The sequence below is a fragment of the Varanus komodoensis genome, unplaced genomic scaffold, assembly GCF_004798865.1.
Source record: "Varanus komodoensis strain SLA01 unplaced genomic scaffold, ASM479886v1 scaffold12, whole genome shotgun sequence".
NCBI classification, from domain to species: Eukaryota; Metazoa; Chordata; class Lepidosauria; order Squamata; family Varanidae; genus Varanus; species Varanus komodoensis.
In genome coordinates this window covers 8985299-9008938 of record NW_025335349.1, presented here as the reverse complement: position 1 = coordinate 9008938, position 23640 = coordinate 8985299, and the positions used below count along the sequence as shown (strand labels likewise).

The 23640-nt window shown below is 42.6% G+C and overlaps 1 protein-coding gene across 5 annotated transcripts in view; it reads right to left on the bottom strand.

Moving 5' to 3' along the window:
• Window positions 1-23640, bottom strand: part of MYO6 (myosin VI) — a 124106-nt gene that overhangs the window by 16915 nt on the left and 83551 nt on the right. For 4 of the 5 annotated variants that reach the window (XM_044421628.1, XM_044421629.1, XM_044421630.1 and 1 more), the window contains 10 exons: window positions 22341-22379; window positions 17372-17465; window positions 12350-12480; window positions 12133-12210; window positions 11288-11417; window positions 10754-10844; window positions 8870-9020; window positions 6435-6643; window positions 5340-5418; window positions 2156-2316 (listed from right to left, as the gene is read on the bottom strand). In XM_044421628.1, the coding sequence (XP_044277563.1) occupies window positions 2156-2316; window positions 5340-5418; window positions 6435-6643; window positions 8870-9020; window positions 10754-10844; window positions 11288-11417; window positions 12133-12210; window positions 12350-12480; window positions 17372-17465; window positions 22341-22379 (1163 nt within the window). Of the gene's footprint in view, window positions 1-2155; window positions 2317-5339; window positions 5419-6434; window positions 6644-8869; window positions 9021-10753; window positions 10845-11287; window positions 11418-12132; window positions 12211-12349; window positions 12481-17371; window positions 17466-22340; window positions 22380-23640 lie in introns of those variants that run through there. The other variant, XM_044421632.1, reaches the window with a different exon arrangement.

The following is a 23640-nucleotide window of genomic DNA, read 5'->3' as shown; positions in this document are numbered from 1 at the left end:
GAATGGAAATAAAGAACATTCCTTAACAAGATGGCTTATAACAGGAAAATTACTCGCATTACACCCACACCTGATTGGTACAAAATGCCCCAGAGAAAAATAATAATGCCATACGCAGTCATTTGAGAGCCTGGTCCATTGCGTCTGCAAACAGAAGATATTCAGGTTAGTCTAGTATTTTCCTAACTCGTTTTGCACCCATTTGCAACATGATCAAGTCAGCTTCATCGATACAGATAGTCCGTGTTGTCCAGTCTGGAAAAGTCTAGTTCCTTTATGCGGTTTAAAACATCATTTATCTGCCATTTATATTTTGACCCTCCATTGTCCTATGTGCCCTGGGGTGTATGCTTGGCTGCTTCTAGCTCTCCCCTCCTTGTTGCCTTCACAACTACCAAAGAAGCTGCTCCATACTGGGGGCAGGGGCGCACTAAGGCAGCAGTCCTCAAACTTTTTCAATAGGGGGCCAGTTGAAAGGCTTCAGTGACCATCGTGGGCCAGTGAGGTGCCTGGGGCCGCGGGCCAGTGAGGCGGCATCAGGTGCATGCGAGGTGGCATCGGGTGCGTGCGAGGTGGCATCAGGCACGCACGGTGGTGGCTCGCTCGCTTGGAGATCTCCCAGTGAGTACAAAACCATCTCCAAGTGAGCAGGCCACCGCCTCCCCGTCCGCGCTGCAAGCACACGCATGGCCGGTGGCGCAGGCCAGATGGATGGCCATGGCGGGCCAAATCCGTCCTGCTGGCCGTCGTTTGAGGACCCATGCCCTAAGGCATCCAGGGAGCTTCCTTGCACGGTTCAGACCAGAAGCTTGGATCTCCCCAGACCTGGCCTAGCCATAGCAGCATGCCAAGCACTCATCCTCTGGAATAACCTTCCCATGTATGAGGGCCAGAAACGGCAGGAGGCTTTAAGCACTTCTTGAAGGTCTACTTGGTTGTCGTTGTTAGTTGTGAAGTCGCGTCCGACCTATCGCGCCCCATGGACAACATTCCTCCAGGCATCTACTTGGTTACAGAGGCGATTTCTGACCAGTTGTGACTTGTCACTGCTTTGCTTTAACATGGTTTCTATTGCAATGTTGTCACTAATTTAAAAATTATCTTGTTCATATATTATTTTATACTTTTATATCTATCTAGTATGCATCACCAAGTAACCTCCATTTATTTGGTGTCATTGGAGTAATTTGATCATCACTTAGGCACTTAGAACTAAAACTGCCACTTTTTTTTATACACTTTGCCCAACAGGCAAAAAGTACATAAAAAGAATAGAATCACCAATGAGCTGCCAGCCATCTCTAAGTCCAAGGCCTAATGAACCAAGTACTTTGACACAAAGCGAAACCTTAATCCCTGTAAGGATAAAGTGATGCTCGCACCCCGAAGTAATGTGGCAAAGCCTCAAGTTTCATTACCCCTCAAAACCAATTTTAATAAGAGCAGCTGTTGTTTCCCTGGAGCTTGCAATTGACAGTGCTCTTCCTCCAGAAAAACCCTCCATTATCCTACAATAGGCCATCTTTGCTTAAGCCCCTTTTCCTTTGTGTGTTTAAAACAAACAGCTTTACTAAACCACTTCATGTCTGACATTCATACCATTTTGAGGAAGAAAGGAAATAATTTTTCCTGCGTTATGCACTGACTAATTTCATTGTAAAGAGCCCCTTTTATAAAACTATATATTCTTTCGGAAGGGCAGGCAGCCTACGTGTTGCTGCCATTTCTGTTACTCCTACAAGGAAGCTAAAAGTGAAAAGTAAAAGTCCCACAAGTGCCACTCCTGTAGGCACACAGCTCAGCTTCTTCAGTACATCTGCCTTAGTCAGTGCTCAAATTTGCAAGGCTTCTGCATTCCTACATTTTGTAACAGCCTTAGCTACTCCTTTGGGAAATGAATGAGGGTGTCTCGCTCCGAGATTTGAGTGTATGGGTTTCAAGAGCCTCTCTACCCTCCACCCAGTAATCCAAGCACTGCTCTAAGACCATGCAATGTGCAAATTCCTGCTTCCACAGGGATGGACGTTGACATTCTATGATGACCTAGAACAGGTTTGTTTGTTTTTGTTTTCAAGACAAGGCTTTTTTAAAAAAAAAGAAACAAGCAAGCACTGAAATACCTTTTTCAAAGAGCAAAGCCAGCACAATCCAATACCTGCGCAATCCTAGGTCCTGCTGAGATTCATCAGTAACAAGCTCTGATTCACTCTGGGCAATTCTCAGGGCCAGCTCATGATCTCTGCGCTCTTGCTCCAAAACTGCCTGTTGCTGATTAGCTTCTTCGCGCTCTCTGGCCAGCTGTAGCTCAACTTCAGCCTGCCAAGTGATAAAAAGTCAGTGTGTATACTTTTGTTTTACAAGGCCATCTATTATTCAAAAGTAGTTTGGAAAACAAATGATTACTTGTCTAAAAATATACAGTTTAGAAAATACAACCTAACACACATATTTTGTTTGCTTGTTTTAGAAACCACCTTTTTCCTGCAAGGAACACAAAGTGGCTTGCATGGCCCTCTATTGTATCATCACAACCACCCTGGTTAGGCTCAGAGTCAGTGTTTGACTCAAACTCACCAGTGAGTTTTCCTGGCTGAGACTCAAGTCAACCCTTCAACCACCATGCCACATTGGCTCCCAGTCTAACACTCTCACTACCGCAACCATACTCAGAAAAAGAGCATCAGAACCATGAGGATCAAGGTAAGCAGCCAATAAGCTGAGAAAAGTAGAACAAATTCAGAGACATGAAGCCCTTCAAATTCCAAAAGAGACCAGCGTTTTAATGATAGAACCAATGACTTTAGATAGGAGCAATGAATTAGAAAGCAGCTGCACTAAAAGCTGAAGGAAAATTGTAACAGAAATATATCTTACCTTATTAAGGGAGGAGGAGGAGGAGGAGGAGGAGGAGGAGAAGGGGCAAGAAGAGTCTCAAATAATGCCAGCCAGTGTAACAGTTAATACCTGACTGATTTCACCTCTAGAGAGCCGCTACGGTTTTCTAAGTGGGACAAATTCTACTTAGAAAAAGCTTACATGGGCAATATCCTTACCAAAATATGCAGCCTTTATATTTCTGACCAAATTTATGAAAACTATTTTCTATGCCAGTTTTTTGTGGTTTGAGACCCAAGACAGTAGGTGCCAACAGGCTTTTACCCATGCAGTCTAGACCAGGAAGTTCCTCCCAGCACTCACTCTGATTATGGTATTACCAAGTAATCTTCCTTTCTGCTATGGAGACTTTCTCATGCAGATCCCTACTTTAGATTATCCCATAGCAGTGTCATCAGAGGGAAAGCTGATTGAACATGGCCTAAGGGAAAGCTCCACTGAAAGGGACATCTGCTCAGCAACTATGGCAAAAGGAAAGGAAATCTACTGAAAGGTTACAGATGGAGCTCAAGGAAGCAACCATGTATCTTAAGGCTGGGACATACAGTACTGGCATAACCATTCATACCTATGCGAGTTTCACTGCCATGAAAGGAAACCACACAAAGGGATGTGGGTTGAATGGCAAAGCTCAAAGAGGATCAGTAGGTCACTGGCACTCATGCTTTGCCCTTGACACGTTACAGCACGAATTGAAAAGTTCTGCTTAAAACCATTTAGATCTCAACAGCTGTGTCAGGCATGCCTTCCTGCAAGTTCATTTGGCACAAGCAAACTAGTATATTCACTGTATTCTTGGTCATTAATATGAAGTACCCCCCAGAGTACCAACGTGTTGGTGCAGAAAGAAAAGGATATGAAACAGGGTTAGATAAAGGGTATGAAGCATGTTCTCTGCATATAACTCTTTGTCAAGAGCTCTTCCAACTCAACAATGCCCTTTTTCAGGTAAGGAGACCAGAACTGAACACAATATACCAAATCTGGTCAAAGCAAAGATTTGAATAAGGAAAGTAAGATTTTGGCAGCTCTGTTCTCCATTCTGTTCCTAATTACGCCTGGCATGGAGTTTGCCTTCTTCACAGCAGCTGAGCACTGGGCCAGCATCTGCAAAAAGCTGTCCACTACCACGCCAAGATCCTTGTGTTGCTCAGTCACTGCTGGTTCAGATCTCATCAGTGTACATTTGAAGTTGGGTATTTTTGCTCCAAGATGCATTACTCTATATTTGCTAATGCTTAACTGCATTCACCCCTTTGATGCCCATTCTCCCAGCATGGCGAGATCCCTTTGGAGCTCCTTACATTCCCCTTTGGTTTGAACCACCCTAAAAACTTTGGTGTCATCAGCAAAATTGGCCACCTCACTACTTAGTCATAAATGATATAAAATTAGGAGTAAGTTGAAAAGCATTGGTTCCACTACAGAGCCCTTTCTCCACTGGAAGAAATTGCGATTTATTCCCACCCTCTATCTTTTTTCTTTAACCAGTTAGTGACCCATTACAGGGTACCCCCTTTTATTGACAGTATATTAAAACCAAAATATTGTTGATACGATGAAAATTAATAGGATAGTAATAAGCAGTCACATTACAAAAAAAAAAAAAAGACAACAAGGATACTTAATGAAATGGTTAACTCAATTATAAAGTTATCCATTTATCACTATGATTCCATAACAGAATAACATAAAACTTCAGCAAATGAGTGCTACTTTGTAAAGAATATTTTAATAAACTGACATCTAAATAATGGTTTCATTATTCTGTCATACCTGTGAGTAGCAATAGCCTTGTCATTAAATGTCAAGTTTCAAATCTGACACTTTCCTTCTAGCAAATACTCTTCCTTTTAAGGCATTGTAATCTCTCTCAAATTATCCTGATGTTAGTAATGGGTAAGCACAAGAGCAATTTGAGGGTGCAAAGTTCAGCCCAAAGCCTAGTTCTGTATGTGTATGTGTGGGGATCAGGCAGGACACCAAACTAGTCCAGGATCTTGTTCCCACAGTGGCAAACCCAACACCCATGGGAAACCCACACATGAAAGCTAAGGGCAACAAGCCCCATGCTCCCTGGCAACTGGTATGCAGAGGTGTATTGCCTTTGACAGTGGAAATAATATATAGCCATTGTGACTTGAAACTGTTGATACATTGTCCTGTGTGACTCAGATGTCTGTGTCACAATGAATGTTCATCCCCGCCATGTAGTGAGATCTTGAAAGGGCCTGGAATTCTGGCCTGCCCCACGTGAGGCTACTTGATATGCCCCTTTTGGCCACTCGCCCTCGTCATCCACCCCATGCCTGTCACAACTGATGTGACTCCCCTTAATATTACATCTGAACAGCCCAAATGGTAGCTAGTCCATAATGCAAGCTTCGGAGCGTTACTGTGAGACAGAAAAAGAACAATGTATGCAGCTTCAAGAAAGCCCCTACCTGGATTCGTCTCTCCTCTTCTTCCCTTTTTCTCCTCTCTTCTTCCTCCTGTTTCCTCTTTGCTTCAATCTCACACTTTCTAGAAAAACAAAATGGATATTCATAGGAAAAGAGGAAGGCAAGGCAACATCAGAAACCCTTATATTCTCCCTTTTCTCTCTTTTATGTTTTTATTTCTCTTCATTCCATTTCTACTGTAGCAAACAAGTTTAGACCTCAACAATTCAGGGCAAGGAGCTGGGGAAGAGGCTCATGAGATGCAATTTCAGGATGCTTTGTTACTTGGGAAATGCAGTATTTTTTGCTACAATAAACCCATACAAATTAAATGTGCCTATAAATGGAGTGGATATCCAAGCTTTTTTGATTTTACAGTGCTTAACAGAAACAAGTCATCTCGATGAGCCACAGCATCTGAGAGCTGCAGAATTTCTCCTGTTATTGTCTCTTATCATGGAGCTTCTAAATGTAATCCATTTCCTTCTTACAATATACTGCCTGGCTCAGACTAAAGGTCCATATCACCCAACATCCTGCTCAGAAGCACTTCCGTGTCAGTCCATAAGTTGCAGCTAAACACCGAATATATCAAAAAAATACTACGGGATCCAGGTTTCAGGATCCCTCTCCTGTGGATCTCTGCACTCAGCAGACCCTCCTCTTCTTCCACACTGTTATTTCTGCTAGCTGGCCACTCCAAGGAAGAGAACTGGTGAGCAAGCAGTTGAGTGTTCTACTCAACAGCCCACCTCCTTGAGACAGAGACTGTGTAAATAAACTGGCAGCAACACTGCTGAGCAATCACACAGCAGTGGATGCACACGAGTTATCTGGGGAAAGACTCATGCCCTTCCCAGGGGACAACCATCTTTTTGCTTCTGGTGCAGGTTGAACCCGGGATACTGGATATGCTGCAAAAGTAGAAGTGCTTTTGTCATCTTCGGCAAAGACTGGTTCTTTTTAGCTTGGATCTGCTTCTAAGATGGAAATATTTACGTCACTATGCAAAAGTCTTAAAAGTTGCTTTCAGGTATTAAAAGTTGGCTATTTTTCTGTTGGCCTTGACTCTAGGCAACTGTTTCACCAAATACTCACAATCGCCTTTCCTCTTCTTCCTTCTTCTGACGTTGCTCCTCTTCCTCGAGCCTTTTCCTTTCTTTTTCCATTTCTTCCTGGATGCGTCGCAGCCGCTCTGCCTCCTCTTCTTGTTGCTTCTTCTTCTGAAGCGAACTGAGGAGCTGTTCGGAGCTTTTAACAAGAGCATCATACTCCTTTTGTATCTGCTGCCTCGGCATCTCAGTGGCCTGAAATTTTTTTATGGGAAATGTCAAAATGTGGGGCAGTGGATTGTCCAGTTGGGGTGGGGGAGGATGTGAGTGAGTGTGGCTGGTCACCCATGGAGATGCCCATTCCTGGATAAGGCTGGGTTAATCATGGTGACCCATGTATTGCGATGCACCCCATGCTACAGTAATGTTTTCTGTGAGGGCTACCCTTGAACTTGGTTCAGAAACTGCAGTGACTAAGAAGCTCAGAGTAGTATTTTGCTACACAAATATTAAACCTGAATTAAATAATTGCACTGACTGCTTAGTAGTTGCATTCAAGGTTTTATTACCCTTATTCAAATCCCTAAACAACCTGGGACTAGGATATCTGGCCCCTTCCCTTATGAACAGCCAAATGACGCCTGAGAGCTTCCAATAAGCTCTTATTGGTCATCCCATGACCACCCATGTGTTGTCAAGTAACAGCACGTAGGTGGACTTTCCTGGTAGTGGCATTCACCTTCTAGAACACCTTCTCGTGTGTGGTTCAAGAGGCAGAAATTGTGGTAAGCTTAAGAAGCCTTTTCAAGAATTCCTTATTTATTTAGGCTTTTCTTAGCTTTTAATTGCATGGCTTTGTTTGACTGTTATTGTAGTTTATTTATCTATCATTGTTTTAAACTAGTTTTTATATTCTATATTTTATGTCAACAGCTGAGATGTTATGATATTAAAAGATATACAAGTAGTTCAAATCAAATCAGCTCCTGTTTTTGAACAAATGCTTATGAAAGGACTGTTTTCTAGACTGAAGCCAAGATGGTGGGGTATGAACCTGGAAATACTTCATTCATCTGAGAGGGGTTTTCCACCATATGCAGTAGACATGCCCACTCACAAAACACTGTAGAATATAAACTGGATTAACATCTGGCATTTATACATTAGAGTACTTCTGATATTGCCTGCCAACCGAGATGGACTCATACCACAACAGGAATTAGTAGTGAGGCTCATTTCCAGAATGGGACAAGTCAACCAAGCTCACCTTCCCCTTCTGGAAAAGATCATTACAACAGTTAAGTAAAGCAAGCAAAACTGGGGAAACTTTTAGTTATCAGTCACCATTTATTAATTTTTGCAAACCTAGGGTGCAATGCAGAACACACAAGAGAGTAAGCTCCATTGAACACAATGGAACTTACTTTTAAGTGAACATGCATAAGAGGATTGTGTTGTTTACCATCTATTGCCACCATTTATTTTAAGACATTAATTAATTCTACTTCGTTTACAACTCAGTTGTGCAAATATGTGCTCAATTCCTTGTGTTTGGTTTATATTTTATCTGCTTTCTGCTTACCTAATTAAAAGCAATTAAAACAACATGGGACAAACTGCTCTATTTATGAGAGAGAGATCTTTGCATCTTTTACAGCATTCTCCTGGGCTACCTGTTCCCTGTTCTATATCAAAGGTAATACTCATTGCAGCTGATTGTTAGATGTTATATGGCTTCAATCAACAATTTCAATTTCCGAACTCAGTTGCAAAATGCTGTCACAAGAGCCTCAAGTTATACCACTAAGTATAATGGCAGGAGAGTTTGTTCCTGTGTGTGTCTGAAGCTGTCAATGTACATATTTCCTAACACCTAAGAAATCTTCAAACTCCAGAGTGACATGGTATGGAAAAGTCACCTTGTCCACAGCAGTAGAAAGGTAAGCACATTAATTTAGGGCTGTATAAGTTAAATGTATATGAATAGGCCACTGTACTGTTAATATGTCAATCTTGGTTTCATGTTATGTGTAAAACTTAGGAGAGTATCAGTTAAAAAACTGACTAGCACTCATGACTACAAAGTGCCTGAGATGGGCACTTTGGGATGATGATCGCTGAAATTTCAAAAGCCAGAGATTGCCAAATAGGCTTTTCAGTAGTGTACAAAGGGAAAACCCTGTATTTTTGCTGCTCCTATGGCTAGCCAAAATCAGAAAAAGTTAAGCAAAACTAGTCAAATATAGAATTGTCATGCAAGAGAGAACACGTGAACAGGCTTAAATTTTAGGTTGCACAGTTCAGCTTCTCTTAGTACTAAATTTGGATAGCTGAGATACAGAACTCTTAACTGCTTTAATAGTGTGTATTTTCCTCTGGTCTTAACAATGTGATTTGATTCTGAAGTGATCAGGCACCCTCAAGACAAGATCTTAAAAAGTAATACACTCCTGTTTTTTGAAGACTTAAATGCCTTCTTACCTTGATCTTGACCATCAAAGCATCAATAGACATTTCAAGGTCCTTGACCTGCTTGTTCATTTCTGCCTTCCCCTCTTTCAGGGCACTTACTACTTCATTGAATTTATCGAGCCTTTTCTTCAGTGTGCGAACCTTTATAAGGCCATCTATGCTGTGAAAGGAATCATTCTTTAAGTTTCAGATAGGTTCCTGCATGCAAGAAGCAGGTAGCAAATATCTGTACTCCTGTACTGGGCCCTCAACCTACTCTTGGACAAGCCACCATGACCCCAAAGAAGAAAACAAAGTAAGGTAATTAAGAGAGCTTATGTATCGCATGCTGCATTTAAGGTTCCACACAAGGGTCTGACTTGGTTCACATGGCTACATAACTGACCACATTCCAGGGGAATTAAAAGAACTGTCTTCGGCAGTGGGGCTTGCCGCGTCATGCCAAAAATCAATTTTTTCCCCAACAAAATCAGCCAGGGTAGCTTGTTGCCATGGTAACACACCACCCATAACCTAGCAGGAAGCCATGGATACCTGGAGGCTTGTTACCTAAGACTATCTGTTAACTACCCTTGTTGGATTTGCACAAGATGACAAGCCACTCTGTGGAGGTCAATCCCCCGGCATGTGACCAGAAAATACAAGGTGCTTAACAAGCCTCCATGCCTTATTAAAGACCCAGTGATCAAGCAAACTTTGCCAGTGTGACGGAAGAGATGAGCTTTCAGTGCTCCATCAAACGCCAACAACAGTGAGCGTAGTACCAGTGGAAACACACTTAACGTGTTCAGAAGTACTTGGCCTTGCTATTTCAGATCACACATGTCTGTTGAGAAGATCTGGGCAGTCTGATTTGTTGCCTGTCCCCTGAACCCCATCATGTGCACCTAATAGCATATCCCAAGTCTGCCTACGTGTTCACAGGTGAAGAGGGCAGGTGACATGCACCAGGTTAGGTGGACTGTGTACATGCCATCTGTGCAGGGCAAGAAAGGTAGGAGCATCCTCACTAGGCTCCATGAAATGGAGCGGACTGGCTCCAAGATAACGTCCCAGAGAGCTCAACGTTTGTTCCAGATTAGCAGAGGGTAAGGAACCACTGAGATGAATGGGCAGAAGGCCTGATCCTATGCCTTAACAGTGCTCCAACACATATTTCAATGCACTTGTGGGCTCTTACATTCACTGCCCATCTCACCAAAGGTTGTGCCTGGACACAGCTGCTCTGCACTTTCTCCTCACTCTTGGAAAGAGCAGAAGCTGTATACCTGCTGGAAACAGCTCCCCTCCGAGCCCTTTTTCCAGCCTCAAAGCCTTGAGGAGAGATGCAGATTTTACCAGCACCATTGCCAAAGAGATTGTTAAGTACACTAACAAATGTATTTAAGACTGGATAGAAAGAGGAGGCCCATTGGATTTCTGAGAGGAGGAGTGCTGGAGTTCCCTGATTCAGAGTTACCTAGTGAAGTTTCTCAAAGCAAGTGTGAGAATTTGCCTGCTTTGGAGCAGGAGAAGGGTGTCAGGGTGGGAGAGGGAACAAATGCAATACCCAGTCCTTGACCCAGCAAGGAGCCGACAGGAAAGGGACTCCAGCATCCCTGTCATCTAGCCATCAAGCAGCAAAAGCCACCCTAAGGGTGAACAAAGAAGCTTTACTGAAAGGGAAGGACAGAGGGAACATTCTCAGTTTGAATTCAACTCTTCGCCTGGACAGATGCTTCTCCTTCAACTTTAGTGGAAGATCATTTCAAATTCAAACTGTTCTGCAATCTGTCCAGTTCCAGCAAAAGAATTGCATTCCAAAGGGTTCATCCTGAGTTTGATTAATGCAAGAAAAAGCGGAAAGAGCCCAATTCACAACACTAGGATACAAACAGATCTGCTGCTTCTTACCGTGGTTTATGCTTTTTCTTGCACAGCCACATACGAATCGTCTTTTGTATCTTAATGCAGGCACTGGCTCTGTATTTTATTTTGTTTTTCACTGAAAAATATAAGGATGAATGGCAAATACCCTCACAAATGAGGGTAAATTGTTTACAAATTGTTATAAACCATCACGAGATTCTCTAGAATAAATGACAACGTTAAAAAAAATTAAATAAATAAACCCACCCTCATCAAAAACCCAGTGGCAGGCTCTCCTACCCTCCATAAATCAGGGGTGTGTATCTGCAACCAGTTCCAAGACGGATGCTGTCTCTGAACTCTGAATCCCCTTTAAGTAGTAGCCACTGAACTTCATAAGCTAGTACCCGTCATGTGTTTAGCAATGCATTCCCTTGAGTAATGTATTGCATGGAGTGCAAATACTGAATCCACGAAATTTCATCACTTAGTTCCACCTAAGAGTGTTCAAGTGACTACAGCTTTGGAATTCTGTGCACAAGATTCCCCCCTCCTCAAAAGAGATCTTTGAGTACATACATTTAATAACGGACAGAGAACACCACTGAACCTTCTTCCAGCGACTGCAGATGAGCCAGTGGTTGACACGCTTAATCAGCTCAGCCAGATGATCTGGGTCAGACTTCATTATTTGATCAAATTCTGCAAACTGACAATGGAAACCAGCATTGCATGAGGGAAGGGTATTTAGAAGACAGCCTCTATGGACTGTGAGGGATCAAGGGCTTTCTGGTAAACAGAATGTTGTAACCATGACAATGTATGTGGTTGCCAGGGTAGCTCGGGACCCTTTCAAGATCCTGCTATTGACAATTAAGCCAACCTGGATCTGGGATACGTCTATCTCCTGGTATGTACCACATACCTTAGACCTCTGATAGCCTATTTCGATGGACTAAAAGAAGTCAGGGTTTCTGGAGCCACAACCTTGCTACTATGCAATGAGTTGGCCTGAAGATAGCTTCAGTATTTCTCCTGGCTTTTAGGGAAAGGTGTAAGGCCTATTCATTTGCTAATGTACAAAGCCCTATGATTGATTGTCAGGGGTTAAACCTAGGTGCCAACTGTGGGACTACTCATATTAACATTGCAGAAATGTATGTTTTTAACCTGTTTGTAAACTACGCTGAACACAAGGAGTGCTCTAACTCAAATATTTTTAAAAACGAGATAAATAAAAAATGGAGAGAGCCAACCCATGTGAATCATCAAAGGAGACAAAATTAAACTGATTTTTCCCATGATGCCACTTTCAAGTAAAGCACTGTTATCTTGGAAATCAATTACTTGAAAAAGTTGGAGAAAACATATTCAACATTTCAATTCATGTTCATCAGTTCCTCTTGGATATCTACAATGTTTACCTTGCCAGGTCTAAAGAACACTCTGGTTAATCCAAACTTATAATCATTCTCATTTAACCCAAGAGCTTTGAAGAGTGCCTGAAAGAAAAGAAAAGAAAAGAAAAGCATACACTTTTACAAAGATCCTTTGAAAGAACAAACATATCAATTAATACTAAAATTTACTATAGCAAGGAAAATACAAGAGCATTGTCTTTATCACTCTGGACTTTAATACCTTGCAGAAGAGTCTAGGATCCAAACGGGTCAGCTTTGCAGGCATATACTTTTTATACATGTTATACAGTTCATGGAATGAGGCTCGGGATGGGAAGCCACCTTGCATCAAATCCAGAACAGACACCATGCCTAGAGTAGCAGACGTGCAAGAAACAAAACAAAACAAAAACATCAATCAGTGTTGTTAAAGGGATATAGATTTCAATTGCTTTGAGGCAGGTGTCAGGAATGTAATACTGGTTAAAACAAAATGCGTAACACCTCACCAATGTTGCATTTTCATCACGAGAAACAGTGACCAGTCCAGGGAGCTCCATGGCTGAGTCAGGATCATGAACTTGGGCCATACCTCTCTGTTCAGGGGAGGGACTGTGGCTCAGTGGGAGAACACATGCATATTACAACAGAGAAGGTCCCTGGTCTGATCCCCCTCTTCCATCTTCAGGCAGAGCAAGAAAAACATATAGCCGGACCCCTGGAGAGCTGCTGCTCCAGGCCATACAACACTGAGTCTGATGGACGAATGCTCCAGTCCTGTAGAAAGTGGCTTCCTGGGTTCGCTGTAGCCTGACACTCTAGGCCAGCCTTCCCCCACCTGGTTCCCTCCAGATGCGACCCAACATTCCCAGCAAGCAGCTCAACACATCTGGAGGGCAGATGAGGAATACTGGACTACAACCCACAGCTCAACTCCATGGCCTCATGATCACTCAAGTTCAAGACCTTTTCTGAGAAGGGATGTCTAGAGACAAAGCTGCCAAAGATTTTTACCTCCCAAGCGCTTGACAGGGTGCCATGTTGAGCAGGGACTACTTTCAAGCAAGAAAGCCATCTGGCAATTTCCATCCTGAATGAGTCACTGAACTCCCTGTAAAACTTTTATTGTGCAGATCATCATTTAATGGGACAGAAAGTAAGTAGTGTGCACACATGCTAAATAGCTTCTTTTTAGATATAGCAACATTTGTTACTTGATATGTTGTACACTATATTACTATCATTCAGATTTTTATGTTTAGAATTTCAAGTGTGTGATGTGTATTCTGCCATGCAAAGAACAGTCCTTTCTAAAAAGGTACACCATGGTGTACTTACTTCTTGGGAGACATTCATGGCATTTTAATCTCTCTGTAATAAGTCTTTTGTTTTTTGCATTTTTTTTGGCATGGGGTTGTTTCTTGACCAGAAGACAAAAGCAGAATGCAATGAAACATAAACCATGCCACACGAATAACAGAGCAATGAGGTGCTGCATTACTGCCCTGCGACCTGCTTCTCTCCCAGTACTGCCAACAGCGATCAGCCTTCAGATGATCAGCCAAAAATGGTGTCAACAGAACCCTAATTAAAGCCAAGTTGTTAAGCGTTTGTGACTGATTTGCTAAATTAAACTTTAAATGTAACTTGACATGAGAAGCAAGAGGGAAACTTGCCAAGATGAGCCAGATGCTTAAAGCCTCAGGGCCTGCTGGTATGCTAAAATTACCAAGGAATTAAGAGAAAAGCCAAGGTGGCAGCTAACAGAAACTGGAAATAAGGTTTATTTCAGGAGCAATTGAAGCCATCTGACTTTACACCAACGTGGAGCCCAAAATTTTCTGATGTCCAATACACACCTCTGTTAGTTCCCCACATGGCAGCCATTTTAAAACTATGCATACTGGCAAAATTATCCAGCACTGAAGGACTGGTGAGAATGCTTTGTTCATGCAGTCAGAGCTGGGCAAAGCAGCTATACCCCCGAAATGATCTAGCTGGCAAGGTCATGAGGCAGATCCTCCCATTATTGGAAAAGAGTTTGGCTTTTCTTGTGGATGCAGGGACAGCAAAAGATCCTCTGCCCATCCAAGAAGCCTGGTTCTGCTAGCTGTAGCAGTAGTATGAACGCCCCCAAAAGGAGGAGGTCTGTAGGTCTGAGCTGGCTCTGAATCGAAAGCCATTCTGTTCCCCTGAGATGAGCCATTTTACATTATATCAAGCCTGAAACCAACATGTAGCTATTTCCCCCAGTGCTTCTTGGGGAGGGGAAGGCCAGGTTAAAATAAAAGGAACCATTGGCCTGAAAAGCCCAGCAAAACTGTTCCCACCTTCTGTCCTGGAAGAAAGGCTTAGGATGCACTGGTAGGTAAGCTACTTTGCTCCCTTAGCCACAGTCCTATTGCACTTTTACGTGATGCTGGGTCCCACTGAAATCAATAGGGTTTAGCCATGCTTATGACTGAGTTAGTTAAATCATTTATTAGTCACTTTATAAGCCACATATCAAAAGCTACACACATAAAAGCTAAACACCAATGAACTTAAGAACACATTGGTGTGCACAGAAGTAGATCTAGACCCAGACCTAGCTGAGTATACACATGGGGAAGAAAACTTAATGCACTGGCTCCTTTGTTGTCTGGCAGCTGAATTCTAAACCTCCCCATGGCTCAGTCTATGAAACCTCTGCATGGGATTATCAGAAGTTATGGCATGTGTTGCCATCAGTACTTGATGACATACAACTCTATTTCTCCTTTACATTCTTATCAGGTGAGGCTGTGGATGTGAACTGGGGGCAGGTGGGGGCTGGCTGTGACAACAGATGGGACGAGGGCTATTAAACTGAAGCTCAAACCAGGCATACTGAGATGCTATTAGAGGATGCACCCTCTGACTAGATGGACAGTATTCAACCTGTTCTGCAATTCCCCTGAAGTGCCTTCTCAGAGTGCCTTCTACCTTCAGCTGGTGTTCCAGCTGTGCTCCACCAGTGATCAATAATCTACAGTAATCTCTAAATTAGATTATTGCAACACACTCTGTGGGGCTGCCCTTGAAGACTGCTGCAGCGTGTGCAAATACAGCAACCACATTAATAACTGGGACGAGAAGACCCAAATAACCCCATTTGTTGGCCTACCCACACTGAATGGATCAATGCTTCTGTATAGCACAATTCAAGATGCTGGTTCTAATCTATAAAACCCTAACTAGCTTGGAACCACAGTAGCTGATGAAACTCCCCTCCTAACCTCTACCCAGATCCTGTGATCTGAATCTGGGGGCCAACTCTGAGGGAGGTTCAGAAAGAAGAAATGCAGTAGGAGAGCTTTCTGAGTGATGGCCCACCCATCATGGAATGATCTTTCTACCAAGGCCCACCCGGTCCCAACAGAGCCATCTTTCCAGTGCCAGGTTAAAACTGCCTTCCATTCCCAGGCATTTAACAACACATGATGTGTTATGTCAGCTGTTTTAACTAGGTCGGTTTTAATGAAATAGTTTCAGTGGTTTAAACCATTTTAAATGTTGTGCGTTGGCATTTTAGTCTGTTTTAAATTTGAACACTGGAATTTTACATTGTGTTTTATTATTTCTCTTTTCATTGTGCTTGAAAAATTGTTGTGAACTGCTCAGAAAGCTTCAGTTTATGGGTGGTATGGAAATGAAATGAAATAAAATACATTCCATGTGTGTATGTATGGAGAGCTTTGCTCTGAATACATTGGGGATTTTGGCATGAAAACTATTTACAAGGGAAACTAGCTCTGTAATTCACATGAATCAAAGTAAATTACAGTGTGCCTACACTGCTCCCTGCAATAATGCGTAGCTTTGATTATCTACTCCCTTGCTTTTGTACTTCCACCCCTACGTCTCCACAGGCAGCTCTTCAGCCACTTAATGCTTTTCCTTGTGCTGCCCTCTCACTGCGCCTTTCCAGAGAAAGAACGAAACAAAGCGAATCAGAAGGGGTCTCCTGGGCCATCCAGTCTGACTCCCAGCTCCAGCCGGCTCCACTCATGTAACCCCCAACATGTGGTTGTCCAATCTTTCCTTGAACGCCCTCACTGATGGGGCCTCAACCACCTCCCTTGGGAGCCCATTCCATATCCTAGGGGCCTTAACCCTCAGGAAGTACTTCCTGACATCCAGCCTGAAGCCTGGTTCTTTGAGCTTTGCCCCACTAGAATGTGCCCTGCCCTCCACTGCAGGGATTAACAGGTCATGGCCCTCTTCCAATGACATCCCCTCAAACCTATAGTTACTAAAAATCCCCTCAGGGTCTCCTCCAGGCTGAAAAGACCCAGTTGCCTCAATCTCTCCTCATATGTCATCCCTCCCAACCCGGCTACCATTCTTGTGACCCTGCGTTGGACTGATTCTAAGCTAGCTATGTCTCTTCTATAATGTGCAGCCCAGAATTGGATGCACTCCTCCAGTTGTGGATCCACCTAATGGTTGCACTATCTAGCCTGTCTTTTGCTAGTTTGGCAATCAGGATTCATGGGGCATTTGTGAAAGGGTTTGCTAAAGTCCAGATAACGTACACAACACTCCTACAGTACATTTGGGAGGTTATCCAGGCAAAAAAATGAAATAAGAACAAACCCTGCCAGACTAATCTCAAGAAGTCCATGTTGGCTTACAGTAATCACTGCATTGTCTTCACAGTGTTTGCAGACTGTTTTATAATTTGCTCTAATATTTTTCCAGGGTCTGATATCAGACTGAATTATCTATAGTTCCCAGGTTCATCTTCTTTTCCCCTTTTCTGAAGATAAGGACGACATTAACCCCCTTTCAGTCATCTGCCACTTCCCCTGTCTTCCATGAATCTGGATGGGTAGCTTAAATGTTGTGAAAAGCCCAGAAAGCGTCAGCAATAGGCAGTATAGACATGTGATAATTATATGTTGGTTTACACTAGTGCAATTTTGTTAGCATTCACTGTTAGATCCTTCCCATTCCTTTTTGAAATACATGAAATGTCAAGTTCACTTTATATTAAATGCTTATGCAGAAACTATATTTAAGTTCAACATCTTTTGAAAAATTGTTAACTAAGAATCCATTCTGTCATTCTGTCAGCCACTTATTGTTACGCCCAGTAATCTCACTGTATTGACAGAACACTGAAAAAATTAAAAGAATCAGATTTCTCCCATTCAAGAGGGTATATCTCAAGCATTGTTGCTCTTACTCTGCACTAGTCCTTCCACGGTACTGAAGCTCTGAATAAGACACTCTAAATTACCTGAACACTGGAGCTGAGAAAGGATCTGGGCACCTTCAAAATGGTGACTTGTCATCTTCAAATTAGGCTTGATGCAGCGAATAAAGCTAGACCCCTGTTGAAAAGACAAAAAGGCTGATATCATAAAAGTGTTGGAAAATCATCCAAAAGTAAAATCATAGTTTCCAGGTTTTACTGTCTCTCCACAGGCATCCTCAATGTGCGAGTGATCCTGCAACTCAGCTACATGGTGGTCCTCAGAGGCAGTATTTAAACTGCATTCTGATTATGCCGCACCAGTCCATGTTATTGTTTTCTCCAGAGTTATGATCCTGGTGCAAAGAGACAGATTGGAGCGGCGGGAAAACTTGCAAGGATTTCCTGAACTTTTCAAGACATTCCCAAAGCTCTAGCCTCCAATTGCTCTGAGATCATCTAAGAATTTGGAAAGGATGCTAATAGCAACTTTCTTCTCTCAGCTTATCATCAGGTGCTTTCCTCCTTGCATTTTCAGTAAAAGTTATACCCCTACTTCCCATTCCCTTATGCACACACCCCTTTCCTTATATCACACAAAGGTCCTATAAAATGATTGTGTGTTATACCTTTCTCTCTATATATTTTCACATACAGGTTTTATTTGCTTTTAAATTTCACTTTCCTTATATGCACTTCTTAAATCGAGCAAGCAATTACTGAATCTAAAAGGAAGGAGAGAAATAACTCAGATATCAGCCCTCACTTTATAGGAGGAGTCTGTGCTCAGCAGCAGTCGGCAGGGGATGACACAGTCTCTACCAAGAGCTCCTGAGAGCAGCAACTGCAAGGGAGCAGCTGTGTGGGTGGGCAGATTCATTCTGGCTCCTGATGCCTCGCTGAGCAGATCAGGGGAAGCTGTCCCAGCTGGTCTATGGACTCTGGATGCAAGCAGGCAAGCTCCCAGAGAGCAAGCAGTTGGAGCAAGCAAAGAAGTTTGGCAGTGGAGGTCAAAGGGAAAGTCCTTAGCTTTTTTCTCCCCCTGCCCCTCCCAAGTCCCCCCCCCACCCCCGTTTCCTTCTTTGTAACACACTCCCGTTTACCAGTAGCACTGCTGTTAACTTTTAGGGGAGACAAGAGAAAGCACTGTCCACTAGGCTAGAATCAAAATGGTAGCAGAAACAATGGACTGAAAAGACAGCCCTGTGGTGATGACCTCCAATGTCTATGCAATGTTTGTTTCCTTGCCTGAGGCCAACATGGCCTACGCATGCAGCAAATGCAAGTTAGTAACCTTGTTGACTACTTGCTAGAGCAATAAGTGCCACCCTCAGGGAAATGAAAGATGACTTTTCTTAGGCAAAGCAGTGGAACTGCAACAGCTAAGAGTAGTACAACAGCAAGCTGAGGCAGAAGAGAAAAATCTGGAGGTAAGAGAAGATGAGAAGGAAACTCCCTGGAAAAGAAGAACTAGAAGACACTCTGCACCAGTGGAAACACTGGAACTTCAGAAATGCCTTCAGTACCACGTACTGAGACTGGAGGGCAATCTGCTGTGGAAGAATGTACAACTAAATATACAACTTCTTGTTTGTGTTCTTCTCATACATACTACTAATTGAGGAAAAAAGAGTTTCTGCCTCTGACCTTCCTTATAGCTTTGGATTGTAATACCTGTAATGTCTCTTCCAATCTGAGTCTAACCAACTATTATGATCAACATCTGGTGCTTCCTCCAAGGGAGGCTCAGAGTCTGGCCACAAGGGAGGGGGCTTCTCCGTGGCGGCCTTCTGATGGCAGAATTATCTCCCCACTGAGGCATACATGGTACAATAATTTTGGCACCATGTTAAGACCAACCTTTACTCACAGGCATGTAATCATATTTAATGGCAAATAATGGAATACTTATGACAGCTGTCTTTTTAACATGTCCGGTGTCTTTGCTGAAAGAGTTTTAATCTATTTAATAATTTTAAATTTTGTACATTTAAATTTGTGTTATTTTATTAGTTGTGGTTTGTAAATTTATGAATTGCTGGGTCATACTGACACCTGGTATCCGTAGGTAATTAAACTGCATCCATATGGGGTTCAGAATAAAATGAGAAGGGCCAGGTTCATTATGACAATTCTTCAAAAGCCTGTCAAACTTGGGGAAAAGGGATTTTAAAAAAATCAAACCTCTTATTTCTAGGTAGATCACTTAAAATAGACAGCATCGAAGTAAGAAATTTTGTGATGAGTCTGCAGTACTCCAGATTTCATGAGCCTATGAATATTTATCCCAAAGAGCCAATACATATTCATTTATCAGACTGCATTTAATAAAAACATAAGTTAACAAGTTTGACTTAAAGGTCTTTCTGAGGGGCTCTTAATTCATCTTATAATTGTATAGAAGGTCAGAATCTGCCAGATGTTTATTCCAGGCACCCTTAAGGACTAAATGAAAAAGCAAATAAATCTGCAGTAAATGAGCACCATTGTCAAAAAGCAATCACAAAGTATAAAGAACAATTCTTCTTCTAGCAATCCCGTTTTTCACCTCCTGTGTTTTCGTCTGATTTTGACGTATGTATTATATCTAGGCAACAGTCAGGTAATGATGAGCAGATGCTGTAAAATTTATCAGTGCATTTGACAGAGCTGGATGTAATACTTCATGGGGCTGTTTGCATGAGCCACTTGGGGTCACTGACTGAAAAGACAGGAGACCACTCTGAACTGTCTGTTCCATCTTCTGCACCGACTAGGACGGTGTGAGGTCCTGTGCCATTTAGCATGCCAGTGACCGTCATCAAGGGTTAACACCTCCTTGTGCCCAGGACAGGCAAAGAATTCGCTCGTACCAAGTTCTTTTACCTTGGACTTGGCCTCCATGGCTTCTCCTACCAAGTTTTTTTCTAGTCATATATTTAAACAGAGTAGTTACTGAGGAGCCAATATAATGAGGAGAAGACAAAGAGAAAAATGAAGGTAGAAAAGCAAAAAGAAATCCTTTCTATCAGGACTGGCATATTGTATAAGAAAAAAGTTATAGTAAATAGGATCAGAATAGATGGCCAGCTGGCCGGAAGATATGGAATGGATGTCTCCTAGGTACCAAACAGGACTGGAACTTCAGGGCAGGTACACAGCTTTCCTTTCACTTATGGTGTGATGAGGCATCCATCATGTGATGTAAAACCTATTGACCCATACTGTTCTTGTAGGGAGAACCAACCCTAAGGTTGAATAATGGCCTATGGTAACCATGTCAAGAAGGCTGTTTTATGAATGTGCGGCATGTGGACCACGAGGCTTCTCTACAGCTGTCTGCCAAGACTGTGTTACAGAGAAACCTGCTGATGACATGCAACCCTATTTATCCTTTTCATCATCAGCACACAAGGCTGTAGATGTGCTAAACTGGTGTCTGGCTATGATAATGAACAGGATGAGGGCAATGAAGTGAAACTTAATCCAGCTAAGACTGAGATGCACCTGGTCAGTGCGTAGTTCCTCTGACCAGCTGGGGGATCTTCAGTGTGTTCTGGATGGGGTTGCCCTCCCATCGATCGCTCAGGTGGCCTCAGTGGCATGGCATGCCTTCTACTAGCTTTGGCTGGTGGCCCAGCTATGCCCCCACCTGCACAGGGATAGCCACTGGTTCTGTTTCGAGTTGACAGGCTCCCTCATTACATTCCTCACAATCAGAGGCAGCTGTAGATGTGGAGCTTTTTGAGTGGCTGATTTGGCCTGGGCAACTCTGCTGTGCACAACCAACTTTGATCTTCTACTTTTTCTGATTTCAAGCTCTTGTTACTTGGGGCCATCTTGTGGTAAAACAACAAAAGAGCAAGGAAAGGAAAGGAAAAGCACTGTTTGATTTCTGAGAGAGAAAGGCAAGAAAAACTATAAGGAAAGAAAAAAAAATTCTAAGGCTTTTAAAAGTAAGATACAGGAAAAAAACGGAATGAAAGAAATCTAAGAAGATAATCTGTTGAAGACAAATAAGGACAAGTTCTGTCCCAGGCGAAAGCAAGCAACAATGCAGCTGGGAGGAAGCACAGAAGCCAGGACCAAAATACCTGGCCACCTGTTCCTTAGCTGTCCTGGGGGCTGGAAGGAAGTAACCCATAATAGCTGTCTCCTTGCGCCAGGCTGGAAATTAATAGCATTGGGCTACTACTTCTGAAGTGTTCATTGTCTCATGTGTGGAGAGGCTTGCTGGTTCACGTAGGTGAGTTCTGCAGATTAACAGTTCCATAAGAACAATGCCAAAACTCTTTAAATGAATGTTTGGATACCTTGTCTGCTGTGGACAGCTTGAATACTACGGACTGAGTCACAGTGAACTGAGATCAAATATAACCTTAACTTTCTATGGAGTTACTTTAGTATGAACATAAAAGATAAACACATTAAATTGTCTTGAGCTGTGGTGTCCCAAGACATAGCCCAAGTCACAGTATTCTCTGGATACTGTTATCAGCTTCTCCCAACCTAATGATCTAGACTGTAACTCTGATCAGCTTTAGCCAACATGTCCAATGCCAGGAGTCATGTTCTAAGGGCTAATGCCAGCCTAAGCTACCTGAAAGGCACTGGCTTGAGGAGGGCTGGTATATACCATAGGGAGCCAGAGCCTACCAGAAATTCTGCCTTACATCAAGACACAGAAGCACTCAGTGAACTTACATATGACCATACCTCAAAAATAATACTTTTAAAAAATGGCTTCAACCATATCAGCCACCACCAAGTCACATCCTGTTAATTCTCAGATAAATTATTGCATTAAAAAAGAATACAAGTCTAAATTGGGCCCTTGATAGTTAAGAAGCTGAAATGGATTTCAAACCTCTGTGCTACAAGCAGAGCAACTTGTCTCACTACCAAATGCAGTTTACAAATACAGCAAACTTATTCCAGCAACCAATCTGAAATTAATAGCTGATCAAGTGTTGAAATACTGATAAATGACCAGTTAGAATAGAAGACACTGAATCTGGAGGAATATGTTACTTACAGTACTACGAAGCTTCTCCAGCAGCAGGTTTAGCTGAGTCTGTAAAAGTGAAAGCACTTGCATTAACATGGAGGACTGCTCATTAAGTGCATAGAAAGACACACCACTATTTGCATGCATCAGTCAGCATTTGCTCCTTGCGCACAGCACTGGTTACTCAAACGGAGGTGGAAAAAGCAAACATGCACACAGGGTCTACACTGCCCCAATGATACCTAACAGCTTCACTTAGCATTCTTGCTTGAACGTTAGTAACACAACGGAGTGTCTTGACATAACACTGGAAGTAAAACACAGGCTGGTACAGTGGGTGGCAGGGAGAAAGGAAAGCAAATGCAGAATTGAGGCCCAGTCTGGGCAGAGCCCGACAGTTCATCATATGGTACATCCAGAAATGGGAGAATGCAGAGAGGCAGAAACTATACCACAACAGGCAGTAAGACATAAAGCAGCCTTCCCCAGCTTGGTGCACTCCAGATATGTGGAACTACAACTCCCATTGTGTAGACACAGCATGGCCTGTCACTGCATAACAGAGAAAGCTAGCCCAACCCCTTCCCCTTCTAGCTAGCCTAGCACCAATATTAGAGAGATCCTCCTCTCGTTTAGTCATTCCTATCACTAGGTGAAGCTCTGCCCAGTTCTACCTGCACATGAGTTGCAGGATTGTTAGGACTTTCTACCCAAGGCTGTATCTACTTCTGCTTTCACTGAAGGAAGGAGATCTAAGCACAACATGGGGAATGTTTCTTTTCCCACTTTTCTGCTGTATAAAATCTAAGTGGCACTGTGGTACAGCAAGCATAATACAAGGGGAAGCCTGCTTTTCTCACTTGCATAATTAAACACCACTTTACCCCTTCTCTAAAAAAAAAATCTTATTGAAAGTGCCTGTTTGTCACACTCTAGTTTTGCTCCTGTGTCTATGTCATCTAAAGGACCCACAAACAACTGTGGGTAGGGAATGAGAAGACAAGTGATGCTTTGTATAGGAAACACCATGTGAGCACATGAATCTTGTCTTTAGAGAATGGTACCTGATAGGTACCTTTCTTGTTGGCATGTAGAGGATAGAAGATTCTGTATTTGGCCAAGTGTTTGAAGAAAAGTGAGATTTCATATCATCTGCTGATGAGTCTTGATTTTATTGAATCAAATTCCTTTAAATAAGTGTTTATTTTTCTAATTCTTAATTTATAAAATCTATAGACAGCTTTATCAGTGATGAAGAAGCACCTAATAAATGCAGTAAGCAAATACATATTTTCTGTGTGCAGGGAATGTTTTTCCTCCTATGGGA